The following is a 12,326-nucleotide window of genomic DNA, read 5'->3' on the forward strand; positions in this document are numbered from 1 at the left end:
TGTGGCCAAATGACCCTGACTGTGGTGGTGGGGTTTGTGCATTGTGGGGTATTCAGCAGGATCCCTGGCCTGAACATGCCACCTTCTAATAGTAAACTCTTGCTTTGCAGTGTGACCACCAAAACTATCTCCACACATTGACAAATATTCCCTGGGAAATGAAACAGTCCCAGATTGAGAACCACAGTCCTGAGGGATAGATGTCTCCTTGAGGAGAATTAGATCATACGTTAGCTTCACTTCATTCAGTGTTATTTTGATATATCATCCAACACCCCCTTTGTCTATATCCTATTTAAAAAAAAACTATTTAAAAAGTAAATAAAAACCTCTGAAAAGTCTCAAAATTCTCAAGTTTGTGACAAAGATCCAGTAAGGGTCATTTTCATGCTAATTATTGGAAATAAAAAGCCTTAGATTTCTTTATCATTCAGCTTGATAAATTTAAATATACTGTCCTTGGTTCAAAAAAATAAAACCGCTCTGATGTGGGGCCCTGGGTATTAGTCATTTTGGAACTGGAAATTCTAGTTTATTAAAAGAAAATAAAAGAGAGAGAAGAAAAGACTTTTTAAAAATCATTTAAACAAATAATGTGAAATCTTCTTTGGAGATCTGAAAATTAACTCACACTTGTTCTAATAAATCCCCTGTGCACCGTGTGTCCTATAGGCTCTATATACCAGGGCTGCCCATATCAGGTAGACGTGGAAGGTATGCATCCCTCACAACTAATTTTTCATGTATTTTTGAATGAGTATTTACCACTGCTTATTTTTTAAATCTTGTCTCAATGTGAACACAGAAAACAACTTCATTGAATTTTACAATCAGGCTGCTATTTATAGCTATATTATAGTGTGAAAATACCTTTTTCTCCGTTTGGTTAGGTCTATGGATGTTACTTCGCATTCATATTTCCTCTGCTAAGTGTGCATATTGTTTGAATGTTCATTCTTGATTTCAGGATGAAATCATTTACCCACCCAGGAGAAAGCAAGAGATTTTGAGGAAGTGCTGCCTCAGCACTGGTTTAATAAGGACCTGACAGGAATTGAAGAAGAAGTTCTAGGGAGGAATAAGGTGTTTTCCTCATAAGGGATACTTTCAGGCAGAGATTCATTAAAATGGTAAGTCCTCAACTCATCCATAATTTAAAGTTGGCTAAATAATGTAGGCAGAATTTTATTTTTGTTGCTGCTATCTTTTCTATAGGTCGACATGGATGGCAAGGACATTTCTACTATTATTAAATACAGTTACTTAAAAATATTTTTAAATATCATTCAGATGAAAAGAGCAATTTACAGCTAACATCTCCATGACAGTAAACTGGGATTCTTAAGATATAACAAAGGTGTGTGTGTGTGTGTGTGTGTGTGTGTGTGTGTGTTTGCTGTTTGACAGGCAAGAAATTATGGAATATTTGTAAAGCCACACAAGCAGACAGTCTCAAATGGAAAAATAGCTGGATGACCATGTTACTAGCGAAATAAACAGTAGGAAATTTTACCATCGAACTTTTTATTGTCAGTTCCTGAAAAAATGCCCAATGATACCGTGTTGTGTACAAATGGTTTCTAGTAGTCAAATCCGTAGGAAATATTGCTAACAGTTCTTTATAGATTTCTTATTCAAGTTTTTTTCTTGGTAAAACCATTTCAGCATAAATTTAAAGCAATCCCACCAGCAGTGAATAAGGGTTTCTCTTTCCCCACATCCTCACCAGTATTTGTTGTCATTTGTTTTCTTCATCTTAACCATTCTGACTAGGGTAAGATGAAATTTTATATTAGTTTTAATTTGTATTTACTTAATAAGAATGCTGAACAGTTTTTAAGGTATTTCTTAGCAATTTTTATTTCTTCTTTTAAGAACTTTGTTCAGATATATATGTATATTTTAAATATTTGGATGTATGTATAACAATGGTAGAGAAGAAAACAAGAAATTAAGAGGGAGTGGGGGGTACATGGGAGGAGTTGGAGGGACTGGGAGGGATAGAAGTAATGGAAAAACAATACTCACATATAAAATTCTCAAAAATAAAATAAAATTTCAAAAATTGGAAAATAAAAAATATGCTAAAAAGTGGATTATTTCTCTGATTTTAGTAGGTAAAGGGTTTTGCTTTCCCAAGGATAATCACTAGAGAGATAAAAGCTCTCACATTATCCAAAATAAAAGTGAAATAAATACAAATAGAATTCAATAATTTATATTTTATTGTCACCACACTATTGGAATAAGATAAATCAACAAAGACATTTCAAGTGTTTTATTTATTTTTCCAAGAGTTACTATTAATGCTTTCATATACAGGCAATCAGCTTCAATATCTGTCTTACTGACATTTGTCTTTCAATCTGCAGTGTCCTAATTCTACCAAATCTCCTTACCAATAATTGTGTCTATACTTAACAGTGCACTAGCATATTTCCATTGAGTCAATATTCTAAAATCTTTCATCTCTTTCATGATTTGTAACTTTATAGTTGGTTCACATTGTATTTGCTTGATATACAAAATCATGTTTGGTAATAGACACAAAGAATTGTGAGGGCGGATTGTTGTACAAAACAACATTTTACACATTCATTAAGCAAGAAATGGTATAATTTTGTGAAATTCAAATTGTAACATTCAGAAAAAAAATAGTTATTAGAAAATTTTGAGACAAATGGGCTACAAATTAATGTGATTTTTTTTTTGGTGCTGTATTAGAGTGGTTCTATCATTGTAGCATTCCATGTATTCTCCACTATTATAAAGAAGAAAGAGACTAAAGCAAGCCAACAACACAGAGGAATACCACAAAATCTGGGGACAGAAAGAAACTCCAGAACATTGCTTCTTGAATTATACAGAGAAAATCAACCTTAGCTACTGTATTTATTGTGTTACCATGGCAAAAAAAAGTTATGTTTTCTCTCCAAGATACAGTTTCCAATGTGAAATAGAAATTAGAATGTTATACTTTTTCATAAATTTGTTGTGATAATTAAGTAGAAGAAATATTTAAAGCATTCTGCACAAATTTTAAGTGGTTAAACACTCAATGACAGCTACTACTACTTATGAGTACATACAAGATTAATTAGAATGGAAAGAAAAATTAAACTTATGTGTGCATGTATATGTGCGTGCATTTGAATGCTTAGTTCCTTGTAAAATTCCTGTTGAAATTTAATCCCCAAAGCAATACTATTAAGAGATGTGGATTTTAGGAATTAGTCTGTGAGGACTTTGCCCTCATGGATGGAACTTGAACCATGTGACAAGAGTGGGAAGGGCTAGGTAGAACTCTTTTTGTTTTTTGTATTTATTGCTAAGCAAAAACACAGGGTGCCATAATAGAAGGAGCAAGCAGCTGTCCCTAGATTGAGAATGTCCTGACACTTTGGTCTCAGACTCCTCAGCCAGTCACTGTCTTCATCAGCTCAGCTGTGTTTGCTTTCAAGTGACCACCAAGATTGAGCCTGTTGACTGTTGGCACTCCTTTATAGAAAGAAGTGCTGGGGTGGATCATTGGATCCTTACCTGAAATACAGGTGGCTCCTTTTTGCAACTCTCAGGCCTTTGTATGTAACTCTGCTCTAAATGCATGCTACCTTGTGGTCTAGGGAAGTGCTAGAGTATACAGAGTAAGCAGTATAGATGCCAGAGAAGGTTGACTGATGTGAAAGCCCATCTACGGGGCTATAGAGATGTCATCCTTCATATTGGTTGACCACTTCGCAATACAGCTGCGTTGAGGTCCCCCAGCTCCTGTAAACAACCTATGCAATGCAAACTCATGCTTTGAAGTTCAGTACAATAAACTCACTGGTTTCTCAGAGTGGAACTTCCGTGAAGTATAACTTGAGGGTACTTTTGTTTATGATTTAAGTTATTATTAGTGACTTAGTCATATATTTGTCTATGCAATCATCAAACTGTTACAAAAAGACTTGAATTACATTGCTCAGCACAATATTTCTCTAAATAAATGAAAATGAAAAGTATAATAAATACATATTAAATAACAAATATATAATAAATAATAAATGTGTAATAAAAATTTAGAACTATGAAGCTTTGGTATAGTGTTTGTCATGTCTATCTTTACAATTTTTCATCTTTATTAAAGATGCTTGAGGTTAAAGGACCGTCATATGTTTTAAAATATTCGATGCATATTTCAATCACAAGAATTGGGATGTTTCTTATTTTTACTAAAATTGGAAAACATTTTTATAGAGAAGATTGAGGTGCTTATTTATGAATTAATGGTCATTATTCACTTTGGAAAAAAGAATGTGTTACACAATGGATTCCTTCTATTTGATTACCCTATCCTCATTATTTCAGTCTTTGATAAATATGTATTGAAAATACCCTATAGACAAGAACATGTGTGTTATTTTATCAATAAAATTATAGGCACAAAGGACAAGTGGCTTAAAGTACATGGGAAAGTAAATCATGTATACTGACAGCTAAAATAAAATTCATATATTTAGAACAGCTGAGCACTATACACTGAGCCACTCTTAGGCATCGGTTGCTGTGTGGAATCCTAAAACATCAGGGGAGGGAGTTGCTACAGCCCTGTAAAGCTTACGGCCCATTTCCATAGATAATCACAATTGAAGAGATGGGCAAGAGAGGAAGATGTCTTTTAACTACACAGCCTGTGAGGAGGAAGGTGCTAAGAACCTATTTTGCCAAATCTTTTAACCTATAGGCTGATAAAAGTTTCAACGGCTCAGATACAACAATGAAAGTATTAAAATATTAAAGCATAGTTAGTTATTGTTCAAATAATGAGGATGAGACATTTTTAAGACAACTAAGAAGACTTTTGCTTTCCTTAAAGACGGAATTGCAGAGATAATTTATCCTTCATTTTAAATCAACCAAAGGGACAAAAAAGGATGTAATTTTGAAGTAATGACATCAGGCAACAAGATTAATAATCTTTAAATGCTGGGGAAGAGTTAGGCATGTGCTATGATTGTCTTTTGCCTCTGCATTCTGAATGTTCCAAGCTGTGGCAAGGGGTGGCCAGAAACCTGTACAGAGCCAACAGACCCCTGAGTTGAGAAGAAGGATTTTGTAATTAACAGGGACATACAGACTGGGTCTTTTAGGCAGGGTACGAGGAAATATCTGGAGATAGAGAGCAAAGTATCAGTAAGTTTATTTAAAAGAGCTCAAAATGGGCAATTTCTATAAACTTTCCTGACCCCAATAAGCAACCTCCCTCCACTATCAACATTCTACCTTTATGATATATTTGTTACAAAAAAAAAAATGTGTACTGACACTGTTGTTCTTAATAAGAAGTAGGCAAACATAGCTTTTCAAGGTATGTATAGATTAAATGTTTGCTGGCCTTCCTTCCATCTTCCTTCCTTCCTTCCTTCCTTCCTTCCTCCCTTCATTTTTTCCTTCTATATTTTTCTCTTCCTTCCATCCTCCTTTCCTTACCTACCTCCATCTTTTTCTTTCTTTTCTTCCTCCCTTCCTTCCTCCCTCTCTCCCCTCACTCTCTCACTTCCTTCGGCAGTGCTGAGAATAAAGTCCAAGGCTTCCAAATATGCTAGGCAATAACTGTACCACTGAACAATAAATATTTTATTCCTGACATCGACATTAATGTGTATAATTTTAAGAAACTGTCATATTAAATCAGTTATCAGAACTGATATATAGCACATCAAGTAAAGGACTTCCTATTCTATGTAAGAACATAAAAATAATTACTGTGCCTTTTTCTGTTAAACATCAAGATGGTTATTGGTATGAGTTAAATTGGAAAACGTAAAATTGTATCCATTATAATTTTAATCTAATAAACTGATAATTATTACTCATGAACTTCTATTATACTACCTTAAAGATGACTGATATTCTTTTATTTTTCTTCCTTTACTCAACCAATACAGTACCTTAGTAAGACTACTAATCATTAAAGTCACTAGTGTACAATTTAATCATAATTCTATACTTTAAAATTTTTTTACACTTATTTTTTATTTCATGTGTGTGTTTTGCCTACATGTGTTTAACTGCATTCAGGAGTGCTGTTAGTTTTCAGGTGGGTGCTGGGAACCCAAAATTTGTCCTCTGCAAGAGCAGCATGTGTTCTTAACCACTGAGGAATGTCTCCAGCCTCTAACTATATTTTACTCTCAAAGACTTTACATATATTCAGAACCTGACAACACACCTTTCTAGATTCATAAATAGTTTTGCAAGGATAACACCTTTTAAATATTAAGAAAAAAACTTACTTGTACAGTTGGGTAAAGTTCCAGACCATGTTCCATTGGCTGTGCATTGTCTAACAGAGGGTCCAGAAAGGATGTAGCCATCCACGCAGGAATAGACAACAGAACTGGAAAATGTTGTGCCATCAATTCGAAAGACTTTCCCATTGGCTGTTGTTCCTGGGTTGCCACATTGTACAGCTATAAAACAAATTGTTAAATAATAGTATCCATAGAGGTAATGAAACTAGAAATCGTTTCACAGAGTGAATGATGAAATCTTTCCTTTGAATTGCCCAGAGAAGTAATGAAATCCTTCAAACTTAGCAGTGAACTGTTTTTTATAAGTAGTTCTAATTCAAGATGAATTTATGTTTATTTTATTGACTTAATTACTAGACTGCAAGTCATAATAACATATTTTAAAGATTTTTGTTAGTAGCTTCAGTAAAATCTTCACAAAGTAAAGTGATTTTTAAGGAGTGTTGCCTTTAGGCACCACAAAAATCTTTCAGAGAAGGATTTTAAGAATCTCTGCCTAAAAACCAATTCATGTACAATTGGAAGATCTATAATAAGAATAATTTGTAATAGAGATTTAACTATATTTTGTACTTCTCTGAGGGTAAATATATAATTTAAATTTGTAATCATCCATGAATAATTTATATAACAGATTTGCATTAAAAAGTTATAACTCCTACATTTGGCATGGAGCACAGAAAAGAGCAGAAAGAGAGCACTGAATTCTTGTAATTGTCTTAAATAAGTTTTCACTGAACACTAAAGAGGATCACATGTGCAGATATATTTTAATGAGTAACAATATGTGATATGTTTACCTGGTTTATATTTTATATCAAGGTCATAGTAAACTTTAAAGATAACTTTTAACTAACCCAGAACTAAATGGAACACTAAATTTTATAATATTTCAGAAAACACTTCAGCATTTTCTATAATTTAAGGCTTAACATGTCTTAAATATTTCCCTTGATTGTCACTGTGTATTTCATTTGGCCCATCTTTTGATGTTTGTATGTATGTATGTATGTATGTATGTATGTATGTATGTGCAAGAATCTTAACCTTTTAAATTATGGACAAAGCTTAAACTCTAAACAATACTTTCAACAGACTCTACTACCTGGAAGACATTCTTACTGCTAAGTGTAATTACGCTTCATCAAAAGGAAATTCTTGTCTTATTTATTTGATCATGTGTCAGGAGACCCAGTGTTGGTACACCACAAGATGGATTTCATGAAGTGTCAGCCTTATTTTAGAATGTCAAATAATCTGAATTTTGAAATACAGAGCCAGCCCCAGTCTTTTTTTTTTTCGTTATAAACAACAAACAAACAAGAAAGTTTTTTTTTTTCTGCTATGGTGATTTAATTATAATTAAATCAGACTTCTATCCCCTTTACCTGCCATAACTCCATTTTAAATATTAAGCATTTCTCTTAGTGAAAGCATTCATATTTGAACTAAACTCAAGTAAAATGAACTTAAATGTGAAAAGGTAAGGGCAGCGTTTATGGGGAAAGAAAACAGAAGGTGTGGTGGATACAAGGAAAGAGGGACTGAGCACTCTGCCTGTCAGTAGTCACATTTGAGGGGAGTCAGCTTCATTGCTGACTGTGAACAAGGCAAGGCTTTAGTTACATTAAACACCACTGACAAAGCCATTTCACCGCAGGGAAGTTTGTCCCACAGTCAGTTGTCCTAATTTAATAAAAGTGATTGTTAACATTTATGGAACACTTATGACACTGCAGTCACATCTTTTCCAATGTTGTTCAATCTGCACTACGATGCCGGGCTAGTATTAATATCAATAGCATTTCTGAAGTGCCTAAAAGTTGCTTAGTGTCTCAGGATGGGATCGTTTATCTAACTTAAATTCCTAGGGTTGAGCTTGACTGTATATAATTAAAGCATTGCTCATATTCAGGATAGTGAATGAGTGATTTAACAATGCTTTTTATTGAAGTATATTTTATGTCAGACAATTTACATATATTTTCTATACATATATATTGATGTTCTTTTTGTTAGAAATGATTATTTTAGTTTTATTTTTAAATCATTTCTCCTTTTGATCAATGCCATAAATGATCTTTTCTAATATGTTCAAAATAAATAAAAGTACAAAGAAAAAATAGACTACACTAAGCTATAACATTTCATAAGATACTAATATATAACTTCATATAAGTATGCATATATTCTAATTAGTATATATATTCATTTCAAAGTTTACTTAAAGCACGTGCAAAACACAGAGTGAACAAAGTGAACCAAATAAAATATTAACACTGTGAGAGCAAAACCATACTATAATTCTGATTTAAAATTATGTTTTTAATTTTTAATTTATTTTTTCATTTTTTATTGAGATTTTCAAATTTCATACAACATTGCTCACTCAAATCTAGACCCCATCCCTCATCCATGCCTCCCCCTCTCCCCACACTGAACCCTATGCACTTGCCATACATGCTGAGTACTATTCATTCAGGTGTTTGTACCCAAATGTCCTTCATATTTTTTATTTAACATTACATTTATAGTATCTTCTGTTATGTAAAGTTCAGAAACTGGATCCTTTTCCATATTTGTATAATCATGATTTCTCTACTCAATTTCTTGTTCTTAAGTATTAAATTTATTTTCTATTTTTCTATCATTCTGATTATATTTAATTATATATGCACTGATCTACATTGATACTATTTGTAAGATAAATATGTGAAAGTGGAATTCCTAAATCGAAGTTGTGAAACTATTCTAAATTTATCCATTTTTATATGATTGTGTATGGTAAATGTGTGGGGCACCTGTATGGGGGAGTGTATGGGTGAAAATGTGTGTGGTGCATATTAAAAGTTGATATCCTGGATCATCCTTGATCACTCTTTCACTTTACTGAATGGGGCAGAGAGGGTCTCTCATTCAAATCAAGAGAAGGCAAATAGGGCTAGTCTTCCTAATCAGCTTGCTCTGGGAAATCTATGCAAGAATTAGAGGTATGCCACAACATCCATGACCCTGAACTCTGGTCTTCATGCTTATGGGGCAAATGCTTTAACCAGAGTCTTCCCCCAAACCTAGCTGAAACTTTTGAAGCCTATTGCAGTACTGTATATAAACTATATACACATGTATTGATAGTGTTAAATCTTGCATGCTTTCATAAACATCTATATTGTCATTTGTCATCTTTAAAAAAAAAAACTTGCCAATTTGTTTAAAATGTTACATTCTTGGTTGAAGTTCTCTCTTAATGGTCAAATTAAGTAATTAAAAGTGTTTATAGCTTTATTTTTACATGTGCTTAACATAATAACAATTTTAAAATGTAATTAGGAAAATAAAAATATCGTTGAGTGCACAAATCTGTGTACTGCACTTCATAATTTTTCTCATACAAATGGTATGTCCATAGTTGTTAATGTACAGGGCTTACTGTTATATTTAACTAAAGTTCACATAATGTACATTTTTTTCATAACACATCATATGCTGTTCTAATATTTATTAATCCATGCAGTATTAAATTTTATAAACAAAACTGTGTAAATAATGTTTTGCAGTGTGAAATTATTTCCAATTTCTGGTGGCTAAAAAATTATTAAATGGCCAGCACAGTGGTTCACACCCTTAGTCCCCAAACTCAAGTGGCAAAGACTGGCAGATCTCTGTAAGATGGAGGCCAACCTGGTCAACATAGTGAGTTTCAAGCCACCTGGGCAATAGGGACACTCTTTCTCAAAAAGACAAAAAAATATATAAAATATAATTTATAATTGTATTATTTCTTTTAACAAGTTCATCTTCTTTAGGAAAAATTCTGAGATGTAGTACATGAAATTGCAGATGTGTCCGATAAATATATATATATATGTGTTTTTGTCATATTTTTCTCAAAATATAACAACCAAAATCATCACTATTTGGAAGTTGGAGAACAGCTTGTAGAAGCTGGTTTTCTCCTACTACCATGTAGATCACAGGGATCAAAATCAGTTTGTCAGATCCTGTGGCCAGTACCTTTACCAGCTGAGTCATTTTACAAACCCAATTGAAGTGTTTTAACATTCTAATTTTGCAACACACACTATAATTTCATATTACCATTTACAGTATAAACAATATGGAAGTTGGAGAACAGCTTGTAGAAGCTGGTTTTCTCCTACTACCATGTAGATCACAGGGATCAAAATCAGTTTGTCAGATCCTGTGGCCAGTACCTTTACCAGCTGAGTCATTTTACAAACCCAATTGAAGTGTTTTAACATTCTAATTTTGCAACACACACTATAATTTCATATTACCATTTACAGTATAAACAATCTATTAATGCTTAATCATGATTTCATGACTTGTATTTCTTATTTTCCTGAAGAGATATCTCAGTGGTGAGAGCTTTCTAGAAAGTACCATGTTTCCAAGGCCCTATACAAAAAAAAATAGTTCTTCTTTTAAGGAAAATCCTGGAGATTATTGGGTCATCTTTTCTTGCTCTTTGTCTTATCAGTTGCTGGGATTTTTCACTCTTCTGTGGTCTCTTTTCATATCCTTTCCTATTCATCTACTAAAATGGTTTCAAAATAATTCACATGAGCTTAGTTCAAGAAATATTAATTCAATTATTTACATTACAATTGATATGTTTATTATCCAAGTAGATATGCCAACAAACAATGTTAATGGTCTACATTACATCTATAAAATATTTCTAGGTCTGAGATACCACTCATATGTAATGTGGCATTTGTAGTGAAACCTTCATTATGAAAGAGGAATTCTTCAGAAAACAGTTCAAAAAACTGAAAACTTTGATCTGCTTTATTTCCTTTTACCCAACTGTTACATTATCTAAGTCCTCTATGTGTATTAACTGAGTTGCAATTCTTTCTTAACATTAGAACTGTTCCAACTAAAAATGGCAACTATCTTTTCTAGAACATGAATACTAATCTTAAATATAATTAAAACATTCCTATACAATAGTTAATCAAAGGCAGAAGAATGTCCTATTGAAAATCACTATTTGTACATCAATGCACTTGTTTATAACAGATCTTTTATGTAACTTTGACAGTTTAGCTTTTGCTATAAAGCAATCACACTTTATTTTATACCACAAGGAAAAATTCTCTTTACATTTCACTTTGTACCCAATATTACAAAGATTTAGCTATATCTAGTGTGAGTCACTAAGGACAATTAGCCACTTTAAATACTTTAAAGTTTACACATATTAACAATTCTACCGATCAGATACTGTGTTCTGTGAATAAAAAACTGAAGTGTCTTTCTTCCATTTCTACAAACTTAGAAAATGAAACATATACCAAAATAAGGTTGGTGTCAGACCATACTATTTTTTCTACTGTCTCTACTACAGATAAAGAGGATAAAATAAAATCTTTCTGGCAGTCTTTACTTTTCACTCTAAGTATTTGCTATTTTGTTAATGATTTGTATATAAGTGACCAACAAAATGTTTTAATGTAATTATTCTCTTTCATATTTCTCTGATGGGGGGAATATCAGTAAAAATAAAATATGGGTGTATTTACTCTGTGATGTGTGTGGGGGGGGTGCAGGTAAGAGTAATAATTATCTTTAAAGTGCCCAAGTGAATTTGGATACTCATTAAATTCCAATGCCATATTAGTCAGTCTCTCATTGCCGTGAAAAAAAATATACACCCTACATAAACCACATAGGAGGAAGGATGCACTTTATATCACAATTTTAGAGGTTATATCATGAGTCAGCTGGCACCATCACCTTAGTCTTGTGATGAGAACATCACAGGGGCCTGCGAAAATGGCAGAGCTAAGTTGCTTAATTGCAGAGATCAGGAAGTAGAAAGCAGGAAAGGAAAAAGACGAGGGCCACAATTCATTCTTAAAAGTTATGCTCCTAGCCAGGGGCTCCTCCCAAGGCCACGGGACCCCTGAGGAACAGATCCTCAAACGACCTCAAGAGTGAAAACAAATCAGTTTATCTGGTCCAATGGTATGTCCTTAAACACCCAAAAGGGAAGTATAACCA

At 33.0% G+C, this 12,326-nt stretch overlaps 1 protein-coding gene across 1 annotated transcript in view; it reads right to left on the reverse strand.

Moving 5' to 3' along the window:
- The window catches only part of LOC103747790 (CUB and sushi domain-containing protein 3), a 473,923-nt gene that overhangs the window by 44,496 nt on the left and 417,101 nt on the right, over positions 1–12,326 (reverse strand). Inside the window, exon 44 of the mRNA XM_008850327.1 lies at positions 6,279–6,455. Within this exon, the coding sequence (XP_008848549.1) occupies positions 6,279–6,455 (177 nt within the window). The remainder of the gene's footprint in view (positions 1–6,278; positions 6,456–12,326) is intronic.

This window comes from Nannospalax galili, unplaced genomic scaffold, assembly GCF_000622305.1.
Source record: "Nannospalax galili isolate Female #2095 unplaced genomic scaffold, S.galili_v1.0 scaffold1485, whole genome shotgun sequence".
NCBI lineage: Eukaryota > Metazoa > Chordata > Mammalia > Rodentia > Spalacidae > Nannospalax > Nannospalax galili.